General features: G+C 52.2%; 1 protein-coding gene across 1 annotated transcript; it reads left to right on the top strand.

Moving 5' to 3' along the window:
* The first annotated feature begins 1,919 nt into the window (after positions 1-1,919).
* CCDC177 (coiled-coil domain containing 177) lies at positions 1,920-4,162 on the top strand. The gene has a single exon (XM_045823602.1). It carries the CDS (start codon positions 1,920-1,922, stop codon positions 4,020-4,022), a length of 2,103 nt encoding a protein of 700 aa, XP_045679558.1. The 3' UTR covers positions 4,023-4,162.
* The last annotated feature ends 17,976 nt before the right edge of the window (positions 4,163-22,138 follow it).

Below are 22,138 nucleotides of genomic sequence, written 5' to 3'. Positions count from 1 at the left end.
GCTCTCAGTTTGTGGTATACCCAGCCACCTCATTGCACCTATAAGTCATCCTTGACCCTCAACTGCTCCTCACACCGAGAGCCAAGCTATCTCTGAGTATTGCTTTACTCTCCATTTCAGAGATCTGTGCCCCCACCCACTGCCTGACAATGTCAAGGCTATTAACAACATGGCTCGCCATGCTTTCTAATGTTATATCCCACCCACCCTCCAACCCCTCCCTCAAGTACTCCTCCCATCTGTCTCCCAGGGCCACCGTCACTCAAAAGGGGCGGGGGGGGGGGGTAAAGAAGAGGTGTCTCAAAATAATTCTCAGTACATGGCACTAACTGGTTTTAATTTGTATTATCTTGAACCAGGCAGTCCTAACATGTTGCATTAAACACTAGTCACACATCCTATGCCTGCCTCAAACCCGTCTGAATGTTCTCAGTTTTTCTTTATAAATAACCTCATAATTTGGATCGGGAGCCATATTTCTACTCCATTAATCACTATCCTCTTGAGAAACAAACCAAACTATCCCTTCATTCTACCCAGTTGAAGCACTGAAAGAAATATTATATAGTATATATTTTTATATATTACATATACGTATGTATTTTAAGTTTCTCTTCTGTCACCCTCTAAGCGAACAAACCAACACCCTTGAGTGTCCACCAGGAGGCGCCCGGGGCATAGAAAGACCTGCGGTACTTGCGGGTTGGAGAGGCGGTGGTGGATGCAGAAGCGATGGAACCGCTTCCTTTTTTAAGAATCAGTGAGAGGGAAGGGAGCGGAGCTGCGTTATTTTAGGGAAACCTTGTTGCACTCCCCCTCCCGCGTGTAGGTAGCGTGTGCGGGCCCCATGGAGAGACGCTGGCGGTGCCTGCGGTGCCCGCTGGGGCCACTATCGCGGCTGCATCCAGCGGCAACTCGACCCCGCCGGCACCGGGACTGAAGAGGTGCAAGGGAGAGCGGCGAGCTGCTAACAAAAGCCCTCGGCGCGGGGCCCAAGCCCGGGACGTGCGGTAAGTGAGCCGGCCCAGACCCCGGGAGCGGCCAGGCTGGATGAGACCCAGGAATCTACCTCGCTGGGATAGGCTGGGGGGACTGGAAGGATGACCGTGGGCAGGTGTCGGAGCCTAGACTGGGGTGTATGGTGCCTTTAGCACATCAGACTTGGAGGGGATCGGGTGCATCTGGGAGGACCTAGGCGCCTTCTCCATCCCCGGCAAACACCGGAGGGGGCTCAGGGAGGAGCCGGGCACGGCTCCTAGCAACAACCCCTACCCAAAAGGCAGGAGGAAGATCGATCGTCTCTCCCGGAGAGGCCTTTTGGGGACTGAGGCATTTCTCAGTTCTTCCATCACCCCTGGGCCCCATGCCTGGGTCTCCTTTGGCAGGGGGAAATCAACCATAACTTCTTCCTTAGGCAAATAGGGTCCTCGCAGCAAAGCACTGTGGGGGATGAACAGGCCTCTTTCTTTTTTGTTCTTGCAAAGCTGCATCCCTGGTTGCCCGCCTAAGCTACAAACAAATGGACTAATCCTCCCAGGAATCCTCCAGCGCCTCCCTGGCCGGCTACTCCCCGCACCTCAATCTTTTAATTTTAACTTACAGCAGGAAGGATGCATCTAACGGGCCAGACGCCCTGGGGAGCTTGGCCACGGCCTCTGCCCGAACTCCGGCGCTCGGGGAGATCCAGCTGCTCTCTCTCTGTGCACCGGCACCGAACCCCCGCCCCTACTGCCTCGGTTTTCTGTGCATCCGCGTTATGATTTACGTTCCACCGGGCCTCTGAGCCTAATCCAAAGCGGATTAAGTTGGAACCGGGGAGGGAGGTTATGAATGGGGAGGGGAGAACCGCTCTCAAATGTATCCTGCGATGAACCTCCTTTGTCATCCGCAGAAACTCCACAAAAGGACACCTTTCAGCCATGGTGGACCCCGTACCTGAAGAAGAGAAGGCGGAAGCCGAGCCTGGAGGCTCGGGAGGAAACGGAGCCACTGCGTCCGTGCCCCCGGATGCGCAGGGCGCCCAGCAGCCCGCAGCCTCTTCGGCCTCTGCCTCGGCCTCCGCGGCGGTGCCCCGCAAGGCTGAAGTCCAGTGCGCAACAGAAGGTGGGCGGCGGGAGCAATCCCCGCTGCTGCACCTCGACCTCTTCAATTTCGACTGCCCAGAGGCCGAGGGCAGCCGCTATGTACTAACCAGCCCTCGTTCTCTCGAGGCCTGCGCCCGCTGCGCCGTCAAACCAGTGGAGCTGCTGCCGCGGGCTTTGGCTGACCTGGTGCGCGAGGCCCCAGGCCGGTCCATGCGAGTGGCCACCGGCCTGTACGAGGCATACGAGGCCGAGCGGCGCGCAAAGCTACAGCAGTGCCGGGCCGAGCGCGAGCGCATAGTGCGCGAGGAAAAGCGGCGCCTCTTCACGCCGTTGGGCCACGCGGCCGCCGCGGCCTCGGCCCCCAGCGCGGGCAGCAGCAGCAGCTGCAGCAGCGCCAGCCTCCCGGCCTCGCCCGCACCCCGTGCGGCCCGCAAGGCGTCCTCCAGTCCGTCCCCGGTCCGACCCAAAGCTCCTCCCGCGAGTTCGCGGACGGGTAGAAAGAGCCACTCACTAGACTCACTGTCCCGCCGCCGAGAAGGCGCCCTCAGTTCTGAGTCCGGCGCGTCGTCGTCATCCTACAGCGGGGAGAGCCTTCGGGAGCTGCGCTGGCCGCCGCGGGCTTCAGCCCGGAGCAGCTGCCCCGCGGGGTCACTATCCTCAGCCCCCAACCCTCTGGGCCGTCCGTCTGCCCTGGCCCTAGTGCCACTTACGGCCCGCAGCTTCAGCCTCGGCGATCTGAGCCACTCACCGCAGACAACTCAGCACGTGGAGCGCATCGTGCGCCAAGTGCGCACGGAGCGGGGACTGCGCGGGGTTCCAGAGCGCGACCGGAAGATCGCAGCGCTGATGCTGGCGCGGCACCAGGAGGAGCGCCTGTTGCTGGAGCAGCGCGCCGCGGCGCACGGCCAGTGGGAGCAGCAGCGCGTGCGCGCAGAGCAGCGGCGGGAGCGCGAGGAACGCGAGAAGCGGCGCTCCCTGGAGCAGGGTCGTCGAGCCTGGGCAGCTCAGGTGGAGGAGCGGCGCGGCCGCCGGGGCCGCGAGGAGCGCGAGGCGGCGCGGCGGCGGCAGCGCCAGTGCGAGCTTAGCGAAGAGCGGCGGCGGGAGCTAGCGGAGCGCCAGAGCCTGCTGCGACGCGAGCGGGCGGAGCGCGCGGCCCAGGAGGACCGGCTGCGCAAGCTTCAGCAAGAGCAGAACCTAAAGCAGCGGGAGGAGGGCCTGAAGCAAGGGCGCGAGCGGGCTGAGCAGGTCCTTAAGGAGCGCGCCCAGCGCGCGGCTTGTACCAAGCAGCGGCAGGGAGACCAGTTGCAGCGGGAGAAGCGGGAGCTGAGCCGGGCCGAGCAGGCGCGCCACCAGGCGCTGCTTCAAGGTCGGGCCCGCCAGGAGTTCGAGGAGCGCGAGGGCCTGCGGAGCTCCCTGGAGGCCAGCATGGGTCGCGCGCAGGAGAACTACGAGCACTTGGTGGAGCAGCGCACCCGGGAGCTGCGGGAGCGGGCCCGGAGAGAGGAGCTACAGGGACGGCGGGCCAAGGAGGCAGCGGAGCGCAAAGAGCGCGAGCATCAGGCACACCTTGAGGCGCTCGCCCGGGCAGGAGAGCGGCGGCTGCAACACGCGACACAAGTGGCTGAGGAAGCGGTGCAGCAAAAGGCGAGGCGCGTGGGCCAAAGTAGGTTGGAGAAGGAGCGAGCCCAGCGTGCCAAAAAGGAGAAGGTGGAGAAGGACGAAGACTGCCGTCGGCGGGAGCTGCTCCAAGCCATCGGGCGCAAGCTGGAGCGCAGCGAACAGCTGTCGCGGGAACGTCGCAGCGCGCTGGAAAGCGCCCGCTCCACAGCGCGGGCTTCCTTCCACGTGCGCGAGAAGGTGCGCGAGGAAACCAACACTCGCTCCTTCGACCGCATGGTGCGGGAGGCCCAGCTGCACGCCAGCCTGGACCGCAAATGACCGCGGTCCTTCGAGGGCCAGACTGCCACGCTCATCCCTGTGGGGCCTCCCTTGTACACTTTGACCAGGCCGTGGGAGTCCCAAGTTGGGGCGCAGCACAAGCACCTCTCGAGGCTTCTAACCCATGAGGCAATAAGAGGTCCAACAGGCCAGACGTTTCAGTACGCAGCATTTGCTTTTAAAAACTGACATCGTATGGAAATGACATAGCACAGTCTTTGACCATACCCGCCTGTGGCGGCTCCCGCACCGGCTTTTGCAAGCTCTCTTGTGTGTCTTTTGGGATGAAATAGAAAAGAGCTGGGAGACAGGGGCTGGGTCGGGAAGCGGGAGAGGGTGCCCCTAGGAGAGAGTGCAGGGGGGCTCACTCACCCTAGGCACCTTTCACATATTGGGGTCTGAGACCACTGCCCTTACTGCACCTGAGGGGGCATCTCCCTGGCTCACTTCCATCTTTTAAAATATGGCAAGTTTCACAAAGCTTGGGGACCCCACAGAAAAGCACAGTGTTTCTAAGGTGTAAGGCCACACCTAAGTGACCAAAAAAACTATTGGTTTTTGAATGCTTGACTTTTAATCGGCCATTTGAGCAAATTCTGGTCTCAGTTCTGATAGGTTTTTTTTTTCAATTCCCCTAGATTTTCTAGTTAGACAATCATCTGCAAACAGTGATCAATTTGTGTCTTTTCTCTCCTGTTCTCCCAAGTGACACACACACACACACACACAAATATCAGATGATTTGGTAATGCTGTTTAGCTTTAGTGGAAGCCCCCAGCCCCTGGGGGAGGCGGGTTCCTCAAGCAGCAGTGTTCCACTCCGTTAAGGTTCTTGCAGGGTAGTTTCAGGGAAGGCGGGGTCTGATGCCCACCTTCCGAAAGTGGAGCTCACGCCTCACTGCAGCCATGCCTTAAGAAGCAGAGCTACCTTATGTGCCTGCCCAGGCCAATCCTGCCTAGACCTCCAGCCCTGGATGCAGCCCCAAGGGTGGGCGCCAGGGAGTTCGGACTATAGGATTCCGTCTGTGAAGGAATCAGCACAATGGCTGTGGGGGCAACTAATCGACTGAGGTGGCTGCAGAGCTGGAGTTGCCTCTCCGCTGCTGAGAGCTGTGCTCACTATTGTTGGCAGTATACTTCACCCTCCTCTTCCCCACTAAATCCCCTCTCACCTGTGACAGAGTGTTTGATCGGTCCCTGTGCCTCACCTTCCCCGTTGGCCAGATGAGGCCGTCTGTACTCTTCTCCTGGTACCTCAAAGTCTCCTGCATCCAAAGCGCCACCTCAGTATTATTTGTTGGTCTTCTCTGTGCCTTTCTTGACCTGGAGCTGGGTGGCAGGAGGGCTGCTGATGACTTAGTTTGTTTCTTCTTAGCGTTGGAAGGAGCAGTGCGTCACGAACGTGTGGTCATTTAGCCTCTAGAGGAAAATACTTGTAAGACCAGGCCACTCCTTGGTTCGGAAAGTCCTGTTCAGTTGTCTTCAGGCAACTTTGACCCTAGAATGCGTCCCTTCCATGAAGCCGGAATCAGTCCCCAGCAGTACCCACCCACTGACTCTGCCTTCATCGGGGAAGGTGGGAAATAAAACTACTTTTTACGTTAAGCCAGGATCAGGAAATAAAAGTTACCCAAAAAAAAGAAGAATCAGGGTAGAAAACGACTATGTTAAGCATATATCATGTGTATTGTGCTGGACAGAATCGTCCCTAAAACGTCTGGTATCACACACATGCACACGCTTCGTCAGTAACCCCCCCCCATCATGTGCCAGTGGGCACAGGAGTGTTGTGTAGAAGGAACTGGTGCTTGGGTGTTCTACTGAAAATGTCATGGAGCCAGGAAAGGAGATGTTCAAGGTTTATATTTTCAGTGGGTGCATTTTTCCCTCGAGTTTTCTTCTTGTCGGTAACCAGGATGTCGGTGAGCTGTAATAATTGGCATTGTGTGAGTTAGGGGCATTTAACTAAAGTGTTAATGTGATACTGCTTATTACCTTGTGGTTTCTGATTTGTTAGTGGCCTTTTGAAACCTTAACCAGAAGTTCTACCTACAACTACTTACTTCCAAAGTAGGTGCATTTATATGACAAGGACACAGTCTGGTTTTTGGATAAGGCACTAAAAGGTACATAGGGCGTCTTACCTCACCCTTTATTCAGTTTGCTTTCTGACTTACTGAGTGACTGGGCAGATCACATCTATGTGCCTTGGTTTCATGGCCAAGGGCATCATGATCTCAGAATGCGGTGCTCTCAGCGCTGTGACTTTGGGACTGCAGGTGTAGTCACTAAGGAAAGAGGGTCATGTGACTGTACTATGCCTAGAGAGTGTATTGTACCATGGTGACCTTGTGCAAAGAGGAATGGTCTCAAAAAGCACATTGCAGGTCACAGTGGCACATGGGACACAACAGCCCAGATTGGAATGTCACCACATGAGAGATTTGCACTTAGAGAAAAGCACTGTGTCAAGGAAAGAAACCTGGAGTCTACAAGAACAAACATATAGCTAAGTAGAATTAAAGCAAACACAGGAGTCTGACTTACTAATAGTAAAGAATGGTTCTTCCACATTTTAGAGCATCCGCTAGAACACAGACCCAGCTCTGTGTCCTAGGATGCATGGTCACGTTGCTCTTTGAGGAGGAGCAATTTCCAAGATTCTTCATTGGGCCCTTTATATATGTTCTTCTCTTTGAAATGATGCCAGAAAGGAGAAGTGTTTTTTATTCTAAGTACAGCAAGAGGAAATTGGAGGTGTGGGTGTGGCCGAGACGGTGGTGGAGAATGGCTTGCTTCTCCTGGTGTGAACACCCTAACAAGTGGCCCGGATTCACCTGAGAGCACCATGCTGGAAGTTCTTCTCGTCCAGGGAATTACAACCTCGAAGTGGCCCAAGACCTAAGCATTTGCCCTCTTGGAACATCCTGTGAAAGGAGGCGAGGAGGAATGGAAAGTGTTGGAAGAAGCTTTAGTTTGGTTCATTACGAAGAAAACAAGCAGGATCATCCACGGCCATTCCACCCTGAACGCGCCTGATCTCGTCTGATCTCGGAAGCTAAGCACAGTTGGGCCTGGTTAGCACTTGGATGGGAGAAAACAAGCAGGACATTGTTTCACATGGAATTACCCGTGAAACTAGCCCAGCCTCCTGCACAGGCAGTGGCCAGTGCTTCCTCCACACCTGGACAGGAAGGTGGAAATATCCTTTCAGAAGCACACAGACTGTGAGTCTTCAACAGGAGCAGTAAGAGTCTGTGGGTTAGAAGGCATATGGAATGCAGCTTGTGTTCGCGCCCTTCTGTAATACCCGTCCCTAATTCCCCTGCCCTTAGAAAATCCACTGAAACACAGAGTGACTGGTTCTTTATAAAGGGCCATCTCTCGTTTACCGTCACTTCTCCTGTAGCCCATGGTTTAGCACTTCCCATAGGACAAACACATAAATACTGGATAGAGAGAGACAATGGATGGATGACGGACAAACGAATGGTGACCAGGGTAAATCTGTATGAAACAGATCAAGTGGGCAGGCCTCCGTTCATCCACAAATTTGTAGTGAGTACCTGCTATGGGCCAGGCACTGACCACTCTTGTTGCTGAGGAGACAGCCTCTGTGGTCATTGGCCCTGGGAGCCTTTCATGCTGCAATGTCGTGAGCAGACACCTTCATTTCCCCATTGGGCTGACCCGCCTTCCCACCCTAGTATCTGTTCCCAGGCAGACCTGATGGGCCCTCAAGCACTAATTTCAAGCATTTGCAGTTTCCTCAGGACACTCCATCTGCCACCAACCATCATCAAGGCCGTTGTTGTTCTCTTTCCCTCAAAGGAACCTTGATTCGTCAGGTCAAATTTGTAAGGTCGTGCACTTAATCAGCTTTAAATTATAGTAAAAAAAGAGGGAGGTTAATTACCTTCATGGGCAATGGTCTGTGTTGCCTTTGGCAGAGGCGGCACAAATAATGATCGTGGACCTAGAGAACCAGTCCCAGATCACCAAAATAGGACCTGCTCCATAATCCAACTGTTCTTGATGAGCCAAGAAACAGCATTTCAGAAAGATTTCCAGTTTCAAAGTCCCAACAAAACAAGATTTCTGATCAATACTGAATCAGTGAGGAAGTTTAGTGAACCCACTTCTTAAGACGTCTAGGTGATTGAGGTAAAGCATAGGTTGCTGTGGAAACTTGCCCTTTTCTCGCCATATAACTGCATCTCCACCCTGGATACATTTGGCAGAGGAACATAAGGAAACCTGGTATTTCTTGACACTAGCCGAAAGGGACTTTCAGGTACCCAGAAGACAACTTGTAGTTCAAGAAGTGCTGTTTAGGCCTTATATGTGACACATTTGGCATTGGGTTTCAGATGCAGCCCCTACAGTGTTATACCTGATCACGTGCTTTGCAGAAGAGCCTCTTGTCTGCTCGTGTATGTGCTGTGTCCCACAGAGCTCTGATGCGCTGCCCACGCACGCCTCCTCCCAGCCCCACACCTCTCCCACACGCCCCTTCATGCTGTCCCCGGTGCTGCTTTGGCTTCACACAGGTCAGGGCTGGGACAGAGGGTGTAGTTAGTAGCAGATGTCAGGATACAGAAAAGGAGGGTGGTGTCCTTCTGAGGAACACTGGTAATCTTGTCTGCAGTGTGATTCATCAAGTATTGTCATGTCCCACATGAGCAAGAAACCTGGTCTGCAGTGCTTTTTCAATTAGGTGCCACTTTGAAGTGCTCATGCCTTTCTCCCTCTACATTAGTACAGTATCGATGGCACGTTTTTGTGTCAGACGCTTGCACAACTCACAGGGCTGTGCACAGGCATGCCCACACATGCACACACTTCTGCTGACCCCAGCACCAGCATTCTTGCAGAGGGGGGAACTTATAGCCATCTTATTCTTCCAGGGAAGGGTAAGTTCTGGAAAACATCGAGCTGTCCCTTGGTGAGGGTCCATTGATCCCACCTACCTGCAGCCACTACAGTTCACCTTCCTCCTACTTAGTGTGAGAGGCAGACTGGGAAATGGAATTTCTAAACCGAATTGTTGATATTTTGAACATAGTGTGACAGAATGCTAACATCTACAAAATTCTGAAAATCCAGTCCATGTAGTTCCCATACCTTCAAGGCACAGCATTTGGCAAAGAAGCAAGTGCCTTGACTTACTCAAACTATTACCTACTGTTTCACACGCCCCTCTTGTCTTCTGTAAAATGAGGACGATAAATTCTACTTGGTAGGGAGTCGTTAAACAAGCTAATCCTTGGAAAGTAGCACAGTCCCTGGCAGATAGCACTCAATTTGTGGCTAGCACCCTCCTGAACTTGGGAGGGTGGTGAGGGAAGGAATGGGGTAGGTTGAACGTCAACCAGGTGTTGTTGGTGGACATCAGGCTTGGATGCCAGCCCTTCGTGGTTGTCTGTATCTCTGGCTGTGCTGTAGTCCCCCAGCCCTTCTGGGGGGAGGGGCTCTGGAATAATGGGCCCCCGGGAATGTGCAGTAGTCTGTGGCTGGGGGAGGGGGAGAGAAGGGAGTACCTTGTTTACCAAGTGTTTGGCAATAAAACTGACATCTGATGATAATGTTCGAAATGTTAAGACTTCCTTAAATGGTGCCTAAAGTGACAGGATGTTTTAGAATTCGTACATCTTTCCTGGGGGAAAGAAGGTGTGTTTCTGTTCTCGTGAGACCCAAATTCTATGGAAGCATCTTTAACACAATCAAGTAGGAGAAGCTTTGGGAGAACCACTGTTCTGGGGGTTCTGGTACTGCAGGATAAGCACCTGGCAGGAAATCTGGGATGAGCAGCCATCTCTGCTGCGGCCACAGGGGAATGAGGGAGAGGGCCAGGACAAGCCCAGTGCGGGAGAGGGCCGATGGGCTCACTGCAGGAGATGATACTCGGGCAGAAAGAGGTGGTATGCAGTAGCATCACTTCATCCTCAACAAATGACTTCCTCTGAGAAGGCTCAGAAAATGCCCCAGCCTCCTTTCCTGGCCCCCTGGCCCTACAGACAGCTGCCTGGAGGTTAGCTGCAGGACTGGGTTTGTAGAAAGCCAACTCTGGATGTGTATCAAAGCACAGAGGCCAACAGGTTCGTGCTAGCTCTCACTGTGCATCAGAAGTGAGAACACAGAGTGGGGCGAGCTTCTGGGAGCTCTCCTGCTTTGTCACCTTTCTATTGCCCTTGGATGCCCTACAGGGAGGCCCCAGTGAGCCTTAGAGGCCTCCTGAGCCCTCAGAAAAATAGTAGCATAGGCAGACTGCCTCTCAGGAACATGTGCTTGTTTGAAGAGAACCTTCAGGGTGAGCAAAACACATAACCAAAGGGAATCATTTGCTAATGCTGGGGTTGCAGGGCTAATGATAGCTAATGTGTACTAAGCATATACACTGTGCAGAGGACTGTCTTATGGACTGAATCCTCACAAGATCTCTATGAGGTAGGTACGTTATTATTCCTATTTTACAGATGAGAAAATCGAAGCACCAAGTTTAAGTGGCTTCTCCAAGGCCACACACCTAGTGTTGGGCAGAACTGGGCTTGGACTCAAGTTAGTCTGGCTGGACAGCAAATGCTTATAACTAGTATGCTTGGCTTGGCCAAAAGCTCTGGCCTCACATTTCATAGTTCGCCCCCAAATTGCCATAGGTAGGTTGAGAATTCTGCCTGAGCTCCCAGTTTCAGCAGCTGTTGTTGGCGAAAAGGCACCAGGTGTTAGACCTCAGCTCAGCAACCTTGGTACTTGAGTTCTGGCTAAGGGAGAATTCAGAGGCGAGACTCAAACTATAGGAGAAAGTTTATTTAGAAAGCTACAGAGGTAGAATATGTGAGCCACAGAAGAAATGGACTCAGGAAACAAGTTACAGAGGCAAAAGAAGGCCGTTGGAGCTTAGGAGAAAGAGAGGCAAGGAAAACACTCCTGAGGGAAGGGGGTGAGGAAAGGCATGGGTTTGCGTGGAAGATGCAGGGACCTCCTTCCTAAGGGCTTTTAAGGGCGGGGATTTTGGGGACAGCCCCAGGGCAGGATCTCAATGACTATTCATCAGCTTTTCAGATGTGTCCTTTCTGGCTGTGGTCTCCACAGATTGGCCCCCAGAAGGCAGGGCGTCTTCCGTGCAGCTGGTGCTGGTGTCACTTGTCTGGTTTTGCTGCTTTTCTGGGCCTGGAGCTGAAACACAACCGAGGCCTAGACGTCATTACTCCAGGTTAATGCTTCAGGGAGTGGTCCTGCAACGGCCCACCTGGGAGTCCCAGGGGGCCCCTTGTTCCTCCTCTAAGCGGATCTACCACAGGACTAGTGACATATTGGGGGAGGGAGGGTCAGGGGAGGATCCAAGCTTCATGACCAGAGATATGAAAGGTCACGGGGTCTAAACCACGTGGCCAGCGATATGCTAGGGAAGGAAAGGTCGCCCTGGGAGCGAGGTCCTTGTTTTCCCAGTTTTGCCCATCGGTAGGCACCCGGGGTTCTCTGCTCTGGTGACCTTCTGTGTCTGGCCCAGCGTCCTGGCTCTGCTCCTGTCTAACTGCCTACCGCACAGCCAGTAAAAGGAGTGAAAACAAGTGACAGAGAGGGAGAGAAGTGAGCTTCCCTGGGAAGGGAAAGGGATGATTTATGAGTGGTTATTAAAATAAGTAAAAGCATCATGTTCAATAAAGGAGACAGTGCAGTGAGTGCATAGAAATAAAGGAGGGGAATAAGAGAGAGAGAGGGAGAGAGAGAGTAGGGAATACTAGGATGAAGCCATGGGCGGAAAACTTCAGGCAGGATCTGTATCTTGTGAGCACAGACGAGCACGGCTGAATGATGCAATGCCTCGGCAGAGGAGTTAGAGGCTCCTCGCTGCAGCCGTCCAAGGCAGCAGGAGCAGGGTCCAGGGACGAGAAAAGAGAGCAGGTGCCTTAGAAACTGGCAGTTGCTCTTTCGGTCCCAACTCAAAGTGTGTTCACCATCTGTAGGTGTCAGGTCTACATAGAGAATGGTAGGCAAGCTAATTCCAAGGGGCATTCTAAAAGTCACTAAAACTAGTGTAAAAGAATGTACAAGTAACAAAAACATAGTTTCTTGTGCTTGTGATTAAACCAGTTAACAAATCCATGGAATCCATTAGAAGGTGCTTTTGAGATATCTCTTCTCTCTGTGGGCACCAAAATTGATCTAGGTCCTGAGGTAGGACCTAGATACATATACAAAGCTCAAGGGAAACATATACAACATATACAAAGCTCAAGGGAAAGGCAGTCGGCTTCGTAACCTTAAGGGAGTGATTAGTAGCAAGCATATCATTTAAGAAGGTAACTTAAAATATACACAGAGTTCTGGGATTTTTAATGACTTAGGTTATATTAATCAGGCAAGAGAAAAATCTGTTACTGATTTTCTTCTCAATGTTCTTATCATCTAATCCTGATGTAAGATGCCAGATTGACCTGCAACTTTCAATTAGGCTGAACGATATGTAATTGTTGATGTTCAACTGTTTTTTGACCTACAAAGCAGCAGGCAACAGGGTGACTGGTGCCCTAGATGGGCTGTCCGAAGCCCTTGCAGGAGCCAAAGGTAGGAGAAAGAGGCCCAGATGGCTGGAGTGTCCTGGTCTTATGTGGGAACAGACGTCCCGTGAGGATCTGGCACAGACAGCTCAAGGGCAGCCTGCTGGCCTGCACAGGCAAGGGGCAGCTTTTCTGCCTGCATGAAGCATAAATTTATGCTAGTGCATCTAAATGGGAGCTCCCTTGGTCCTCCCCCACAGACTGGGCTGCGTGGCAGTTCATTTCCGTAGAATCTGCAACCTTTTCTGCAGAGGCGGTGGCCTTCTGTCTGGCGCACGCTCCCAGGAGTCCGTGGAAGCAAGCTGATCAGCGTGCTGCTGCCTGTCCGGAATACCAAACAGCGAACAGCCGCCCGCTACCCCGGCACGGCTCCGCTCTCTGAGAGCCTTTCGCTCCCTCCATTGTGGCTTTTCTACAAACCCTCTTGTTTCAAGGTGGCAGAAATAAGCCCACAATCCAACAGTATGTTTCTAGAACTGTTTCCATGACAATGCAGGACCGCAGGCTGCCAGCTCAGAGCCAGCCGGCGAATGGTCCTGGGGACAGGCAACGTAGAGACAGCATAGGGCAGTGGGGGGGTGGGGGGGGGCTGCCAAAATTCTGCCTCAGCAGCGAGGCAGTCCAGGGGTGAACTTGCCCCCAATTCTGGGGAAGCACTGAGCACACGTCTACAGATGCCCACCGATGATATTTCGTAATCCTTGACTTCAGCACAGAAGCCAGAGAGTCCAGAGCAGCTTGGGCTTCCTTTCTTCTTAAAAGATCTTTTGCATCTGAACAATAGGCGGTAAATCACGTGGCCCTGGAAAGGAAGAACCGGGTTTTTTTAACGGGCTGCCAGTGCTTTGTGACGGACAGTTTCTTTACAAATCTCAAGTGCTGTCCAGATGGTGTGTCTCACAGATGTCGCCTCCCCCCAGCCCGCTCATATCACTCTCAGCCACAGCTGGTGTCGCTGCGGCCAGAGCCTGCAAGCCAGGATCTCTGCTTTCCCTCCCTCATGTTTAGTGACAACTTCACCGCGAGCAGAACGTCAGGCACGGCCGAAATGGCTGCCCGAGACCCAGCACCCACAGAGAAGCTTCTTGGGAGACAGCTTGTTGCTGCGGGTGTGTGTGTGTGTGGGGGGGGGGGGTCACCAAGAAAAACAATAAACAGGTGAGAAAGCCAAAGGAGCGGGTTGGAAACAGGTAAAGACAGGAGCCAAACCAGAGGGCACCGATTCTCCTTCCCAGCTCTGCCCTTTGGTTCAGCCTCTTTGTGACTCGACCAGAAGCAGGGCCCACAGACTGGTGGGCAGCCTCTAGCGGGAGCCAGGGCCTTCTTCCCCTGCCGTCCTCATACTACCCCGTCCCCAGACTTCACCCTACCTGTTTAAACAGAGTCCTCTTCAATGGTTTGGGGGTTCAATTTGAAACAGGGGATACTAAAGGCCCTCAACCCCAACAGAATTAGAAGGACATAGTCACATCAGGGCACCAAGCAAACCCGAACTCAGGGAGCCCCGGGCTACCCATGCCCCTTCTCCTGGGATTTTCAAACAGCACCAGGGCTCCCTCATCTGCTCCCCTTCACTCTCCTGACGGGGCCAGTGCCGGGCGCCTCCTCTGATGTCAACACCAGCTCTCGCTGCAGGGCGGGGCAGTGGGTGTCTCCTCTGGGCGGCTTCCCGTGGTCACCAACTCTCCACGCCAAGACAGCGAGTTGACGAGGGGCACCATAGGCATGTCAGCTTTGGCTCCAGGGTAATCAGTTCATGGCCGAGGCCACTCAATGTCACAGAGGACTACTTCTGTCTCCTAAATGACAGGACCAGTTACAAGACCTGCAGCTCTAGTGCAAAGTGAAAATGCTTGGCCTCTCGTTCAGATATTATCAACAACTTCAGGACAACTACAGTAGAACATCAAACCAAGCACAGGACCCTTCTGAGCCAGGGCCCCACTACCTTGTCCCCCTGCATTGCCCCCCTACGAAGCTGGCTGTGCCAAATCATTGTACTTGGCAGAAGAGGCCATAGCCAAATGTCGGGGGATAAAACTTCTGGAGTTTTGAACTTGGAGAGTAATTAGGACTTTTACCGGGGCAACACCTGACTCATATTAGACAAAAGAAATTCAGACACCTGTTTTGTTGTTTTATCTCATTCTCCTTCAGATCGTCCCCTGCATGCGAGCACAAGGGTTGGGGACTGTTTTTTGACAACCATCAGACATGGGTGGTTTCAAAACAGGGGATCCTAAAGGCTCTCAGCCCCAACAGAAGTACAAGGTCATGCTCACGTCAGAGGCATTGAAATCAGACCATTTGCCACCAGTTGGGGCATCAAGCGAACTTCACCTCTAGGAGCCTTGAGCCTGTTCTCACAGGATTCTCAGATAGGACCAAAGTGGTTGAAACTAGAGGCTCAGACAGGCCTGGCCTGTGGAACGCCTGGGGCAAATTGTACAATCCCTGCGCCTCGGTTTCCCCCTCTGTGGCGTGGGATGGTAAGGGTACCCACCTCGCAGGCTGTTGTGAGGACTGAATGAAATAAACCACACAGAGGGAGGGAAGAGCTTGGCGCCTGGCACCTAACACGTGCTCAGTAAACAGCTTTCATTACTCATCTTATTTTTTTAAAGGTTTGGTTCACATTTATTATGAAACAATTACCATAATAGGTTCAGCTAACATGTATCTTCTCACAGAGATACAATAAAAAGAAAAGAACAAAAGGGGGACAAATGTTTTCCTTGTGATAAGAACTCTTAGAATCTCCTCTTCGCACTTTGCTATACGTCGTGCTGCAGTGTTAGCTGGAGTCACCAGGCTGTACAGAACACCCCCAGGACTCACTCACCTTGGAACTGGAAGTATGACCCTTATGACCACGTTCCTCTGCTGCCTCCTCCCCTCCCTCTACACCTCTAGTCACAACAAACCTGAACTGAGTTTTGTTTCTTTTGTTTTTTATATTCCTCATCCAAGTGAGATCATACAGTATTTCTCTTACTCTGTCTGACGTATTTCACCTAGCATAATGCCCTCGAGGTCCACCCATATTGTCACAAATGGTACAACTTCCTCCCCCTTTATGGCTGACAATACTCCACTGCGTATATATATATATACTGCAATTCCTTCATCCATTCAACCATCAATGCGTGCTTAGGCTGCTTCCATGTCTCAGCCACTGAGAATGACACTGCCATAAACATGGGGGTGCAGACATATTTCCAAGTTAGTGTTTTTGTTTCCTTCGGATATTCCCAGGAGTGGAATTGCTAGAGCACACAGGAGTGGGCAACATGCACCTACAGCTATTCATATGGGAAAATACACGCAGGTTATGGTTATAATAATGCAAGAATAAACTCTGTTTCACATACTCACAACTACAAACCTGCCCTTGGCTGCCCCTGTACGGCAGTTCCACCTCTAACCTCCTGAGGATCCTCCATGCTGTTTCCCGTGGTGGCTGCGCCAGCTTAGATTCCCGCCACCGGTGCATCTCCACACGCTGGCCAGCATCCACCTCTTCCTTTTGATGATGGCCTTCTAAGAGGTATGAGGTGATATCTCATTGTGGTTTTAACTTGCATTTCCCTAATGACTAGTGAGTGGTGCTGAGCATCTTTTCATGTTGGCCTTTCCTATGATATCTGCTTTGAAGAAATGTCTATTCAGGTACATTGCCCATATTTTAAAAATATATTTTATTGATTATGTTATTACAGTTGCCCCATTCCTCCCCCGCCCCTTCATTTCCTCATTGCCCATTTTTTAAAACGGGTTATTTTGCTTTATTTGCTATTGAGTTGTAGGCTTCTTTATACCTTTTGGATATTTTTGGCCCTCCTCAGATACATGGTTTGCAAATATTTTTCCCCATTCTGAAGGTTGTCTCTCATTTTGTTGATGGTTTCTTTTTCTGTGCATGATCGGGCTCTGGGCTATGGTGGGCAGGTGAGGCCATGCAGCCCATGCCTCACCCATGCGGGAAGGTGGCCGAGGCACAGGCACTGAGGCTAGCGAAGTGGCAACCCGGCTTGGTGGCATTTTAGTGGCTTGATTGCTCACTGAGGGGGCATTGGGCCCCTGTGCTCCATGGTCCGTGGGGCTTCCTAGCCTGTGGCCCTCACAACATCACTGTGGAGAGCAGGACCTGAACTGACATTTAGAGTGTGCACAGGAGAGTCATGACTCAGAGAAATAACACAACCCCTCAGCACTCACGGCACAGCAAGCTGGCACACAACATGTGCTTATCCTAAGGGTAACACCGCCCCCTTAGAGCATGTGCAATAGAGCGACATACACCACATGCGTCTATCGAGGCCCCACAAAACAACACGTGGCTATCAGCAGTGACCTAAACACGTGCCTATCAGGACTGAGGAAAATAACATGTGCTTATCCAAATTAAGAAAAACATGTTTACGAGAAGTTGTGCAAAATCAACATGACTGCAATCAAAAGAAGCATAACGGCAGAGAACTTGAGACCGGGGATGACGCGTTGGAGAGCGGGCCACTTTGAGACTTGCCGCGCAGTCCGTGTCCCGCACAGTCCGTGTCCCGCACAGTCCGCGTGCTGCACATTCCGCTGGGGCCCCGCCCCTCTGACTGCGCAGCCCCGTTGCCCCCCGACCGGACTTGATCTGGACTCTTGGGACTTAGGTTCATTATCCCCCAATTTTCTTGTGTGATGTTATAACTGATTGTTTCTGAGTGATTATTACTATTATAAGGTTAGCATTATTGTTCTTAGGTTAGTGTGGATTTGGACTGAGCCTGCATTAATAAAAGCTGACCGAACGGCGTGGTCACCTGTGTTGGCTCATTGTTACTCCTGGGTGCCAGCGTCACCGGCAGGACTGGTGGTGTACAGGCGGCCCGGCGCTCGCGGTTCTTAAGACCTGGGTCCGACGCCCAAGCCGGGACCAAAGGCTGGCGTGTAGGAAAGGGTATATCACGAAACTTAACACAACAATCCTGATCCAGCTGGGTTGGCCTCTTAATCTCATTTTCAAGTAGGTGGTTCTAGAAGTTGAGCTCTGCTGAAACTAAGGTAACCAGCCAAGAGCTGAACTATTTCTCCTAATGTCTCTCTCAGAAAGTGCTGGAAGGGATGCAGAGAGCCTGGCTGGAGGTCTCCCTGTTCAACCCAAATCACAGACTCTAACAGTCCATTAGGGTGGGATCCCTCGCCCTCAACAAAGCTCCAGGGGTGCCTGAGCCCCCAACGCTGAATAAAGGCAGTTTCTTCCTAATTCTCAGACAAAATGAAGTCAAAACATAAAACAGACAATTCTAGATTTTTCTTAAGACCTTGGCACCTGCTTCTGGATAGCTATACTAGAATGTAGTGCAAAATGGCAACCACTTAAAACCAACGTATACTGAGTATTTTAAAGTTTAAGGTCACAAAGATTCATGACTTCCACATGCTTTGTCACCTGAACAAGTAAGATGAACATGAACTTTGGAACAGTCATCTTGCATCATTAGCCAGTGTGACCCCATGAGGAGTTAGCAGAGGGGATTAGTGGCCCCAGAGGGTGCCCTGTTTGATGGCTTATTCGAGGCTGGCTGCCCTTCCCACCCTCCTCCCCCTGTACTCCGCTGGGGGAATCAGCACGGCCCATTAGAAGCTGTGCCTAGGACACGCAGCCCTTTATATCCCTCCACAGATGGGTGGGATTCTGGCTCAAAGACCAGGGACAGTTAAACCACCACAATCTACTTGTCACAGTAGAGGATGTGCCTGAGACAAATGTGGGGATTGAATGCCCTGTTGTGAGGTGGTGGCCTCTTGTCTTCTCAGAAGCACCAGTCTCATTCTGCTTAGGCTGCAGGATGCAGCCTCCTTGTGCAGGGGCCAACTCAACCCCTGCAGACCAGCTTACACCCTGGGCAGAGGGTCCCCGGGCCCACTGAACCCTCAGGAGAGTGGATGGGGTTTCTGAGCCTCCTGAGCTGTGGCATCATAACGATGCATGGGTGGGGGTTGGTTTGGGGGTGTGGAAGGTGCTGTACATTCGGTCCCCGGAGCCAAGGCTGATGGGTGGGGAGGCAGGCAGTCTGCTCTTCTCCACCTTCGGGCCTCAGTGAGAGCCGCCGTCTGCACAAAGAAGCCTGAAGCAGGGGCTGGCGAGAGAGAAGGAAGCACTAATAAAAAGCAGCAACATCTAACTGCTGCCAAGGCCAATGCTCTTGGGAAGTGTCTTCAAGGAAAGGCTGGCCTGGGGCCAGACCCCTAGCTTTCAGAGTTGGCTGCCAAGGCCTTGGTCCATTGAACGGTGTGAGTTCCCTCTACACAGTGACCAGAGAAATTCACCAGACTGACCCACCCCAGATTTCTAAACAGACCTCTATAGCGGTATATAAAAAAAATTAAAAACAAATTAAAAGGAGTTTGCACACCTTTTTTAATCAAATTTGATGTACGAATTCTCCCCCATCTCTCCCCGCAACCCACCATTTACCAAGAGACTCTATCTTTGCCCAGGTGTTCAAGGCAGAAATAATCTAGTGAGGGTAACTCCTGCTGTACCCCGCAGACTTAATCAGAGCATTACCAGGCCTCCCATTGGGTGGAGCCCCCCGACAACAGGGGTCTTACGGCTGGGTCTGGCGCGAGGCTGTGCTTTGGCCACAGTCAACAAGCCCCCTTGGGGAGCACTTCTTGAGGAGCCTGGCCTAGCAGACTGGATGTGGAAGAAAGCCCTGAGTGTGTTTGGAGGAAGGGAAAGAAGAATGGGAATTGTTCTTCAGTTTTTGCTTGGGAGTAAGCAGGTGGACATGCTGAAGACCCCTTCAGGCAAGAACCAAGGCAGTGTGCAAGCGTGTGGTACTTCAGCACTCACTGACTGTCTGTGATATTCCATATCCTAACACAAGAAGGCAGGTGAAATGGTGGTCCCTGCCTCAAGGTGCTCCCAGTCTGGTGGGGGTTGCAAACCAGCCAGCATGTTGTTATAGGGCCCTGCGATGCATGCTGCAGGGATACAGGCTCACAGGCAGCACTGGTCCTGGGAGGGCCCGAGCCAGCTTCCTAGGGAAAACAGTGTCTGCGCTGAGGGAAAGGAAATGAGCAGAAGGCTGGGAGGCGGCTTATTTTTCCCTCGCATTATAGTCCACAGGCAGAGGGGAGGTCCAGGCTCAGTGGATGGTCCTACGGCACGAGGCTGTCCAGAGTCTGGCTTCATTCTGGCTTACCCTGCCTTCTTCTAGGGTGTTTCCCTTATTTGCATGACCAAAGCTAACCCACCAGCACCATTTCTACATTCCAGGAGAAAAGAGGACATGGGAGGCCAACAATACATCCCTTTTGCTTCCATCTCATTGGCCAGAATTTAGTCAGATGGTCACTTCTGGCTGCCAGCAAGGCTGGAGAATAGAGCCTCTGGCCGAGTAGCCATGTGTCAAGCTGAAACTAAGAGGGGAGAATGGACGCTGGTGGACAATTAGAAGTCTCTCACAGTGAGGAGAGCATGGTCTAAGCAGGGGTGTCCAACCTTTTGACGTCTCTGGGCCACACTGGAATAAGAGTTGTCTTGAGCCACACATTAAATACATTGTGACATGTAATGACAAAAAAAACCCTCATAATGTTTTAAGTAAATTTACAATTTCATGTTGGGCCGAATTCACAGCCATCCTGAGCCACATGCGGCCTGCGGGCTGCAGGTTGGACAGCCCTGGAGGGCAAAGGCCAAAGAGAGTACAATGGACTTGGGGAGGGGTATGCTATGCACTGTATATACTAAATACCTTGTCTATATTATTTCCTTTAAACTTCATCCTCCTATAAATAAAGTATTACCATTTTCATCTTATAGAAGAGAAAGTGAAGGTCAGAGAGGCTAGGTGATTTGTCCAAGGTCACACAGCTGTGATGGTGAAGCCAAGATATTAACCCAAATCCACTCAGCTGCAGACCTGCTGGTCTCTCCACAAGGCTATACTTCCTCTGCGTAAGGCCACCTAGGAGGTAGGCGGGGCTGCAGGAGACTCCAGAAGACACCAACAGAATGGAGCCCTCAGTGGGGCACTGCAGGGAATAAATGGAGATTTGGGGGCAGGGAAGGGATTCATGATATTTGGCAGATGAACCCAAAAAGCAACATCTGATAAGGCCAACCATTGTTGAGTCCAAGAGAATCAAAGTTCAGATTTTGCTCTGAGACCAAATTACTTTTCGTAGTTGAACAGCAGACTCTCAAGACACTCAGACGGGAGGATGATCTTGATCCCCAAACTGATCGGCAGGATGGTTTGAATGATCATGCACAGACAGCTAGTCCAACCCCCACCAAAGGAAGGAGCCCCTCCCACAGCATGCCTGGTGGGTGCTCATCATTGACACCTTGAACACTTTCAGGGCTGGGGTGTTCACCACACCCAGCTGGTGTCTCTGTCAGAAAACTCTGGGTACCGTGGCCCCCTTCTCAGTGGTCCACCTAAGAGGGAGATGGAGTCCACACAGATGCAGAGGTTGGGTGAAGCCAGTTCTCTGCTGGTGTGTTTAATTCATCCAACCACCGACTGAAGAATTCAGGGACCCGGGGTTCCATCCACACAAGGCTAAGGTTGCGTGAGCCTCTGCACAGAGAATTTCTCTTCACTGTGCTTGGCCCAGGGTCTTGTGAGAGGAGGCCTTGGACAGTCTCTGACTTCTGACAGCATTTCTCACCTCCATGAACGTTAAGTATGTTCATCAACCCTTTTATCCCATAGCCTCACAACCACGACCTTGAGGAAAAACCACTCTGAAATTTGCAGTGGATCGGGTCTATGAATAATTCAGCATGGCTCGAAACTCAGGGGAAGGATTTGGTTTCTGATGCTTTTTATCCTACAGGAGACAGCAGATAGCCTGTCACGGGGATGTATGTGCTCAGATTTGAATGGGCAGGAGGAAAGAGGGAGGGAAGGAAAGATAAAAGGAAAGAGGGCAGGGAGGGAGGGAGCAGGGGGGAGGAAAGTTAGATATAGAATAATTTCCTGCTTCAAGCAGTCTCAGGTGCTCCTGGGACTTGACTCACGCTGGGTAACAACAGGCTCTGAGGGAACAGCTGCGGTCAGGGTGTGGGAGCTGCCTCGGGTGACGCCCCCCCATCCCCCTGCACCCCGAAGTGTAAAGCTCCTCAAAGCTCCTCACAGATTGTTCAAGGCTGCAGGACCCCCTCGCCCCCTCTGCCCCCCCCCCCCCCCGCATCAGGGCCTGACATTGTCTCAGACCAGAAGAGGCAGAGACTTGGCTCCAAAGGCTGAGTTCCAGCCCCAGCTCCACCTTTTGTGATGGTGGGACCGTGGGCGGGTCACACGTGTGTGGTGTGGGGAGGGTGAGGACAGGGTAACAGCATCTGATCAGAGACCCTGTGTCTCTAACCCTATCCTATCACAGGAAAAAAAGAAAAACAACAACAACAACAACAAAAACCTTCTTTATTTCTGAAGCGTATTTGTCCCAGTGGACTGAGCTGCCCTTTGTAAGAAACTCTTTCGTGCAGGCTGAGGCCTCCTTTAAGGAGCTTGTTTTTCTTCTCTTGAATCCACAAAACTACTTA

Source organism: Phyllostomus hastatus, unplaced genomic scaffold (genome assembly GCF_019186645.2).
Source record: "Phyllostomus hastatus isolate PE091 unplaced genomic scaffold, TTU_PhHast_1.1 phas_scaffold_501, whole genome shotgun sequence".
NCBI lineage: Eukaryota > Metazoa > Chordata > Mammalia > Chiroptera > Phyllostomidae > Phyllostomus > Phyllostomus hastatus.
The sequence above is the reverse complement of the archived record's forward strand: the minus strand, read 5'-3'. Positions and strand labels throughout refer to the sequence as shown.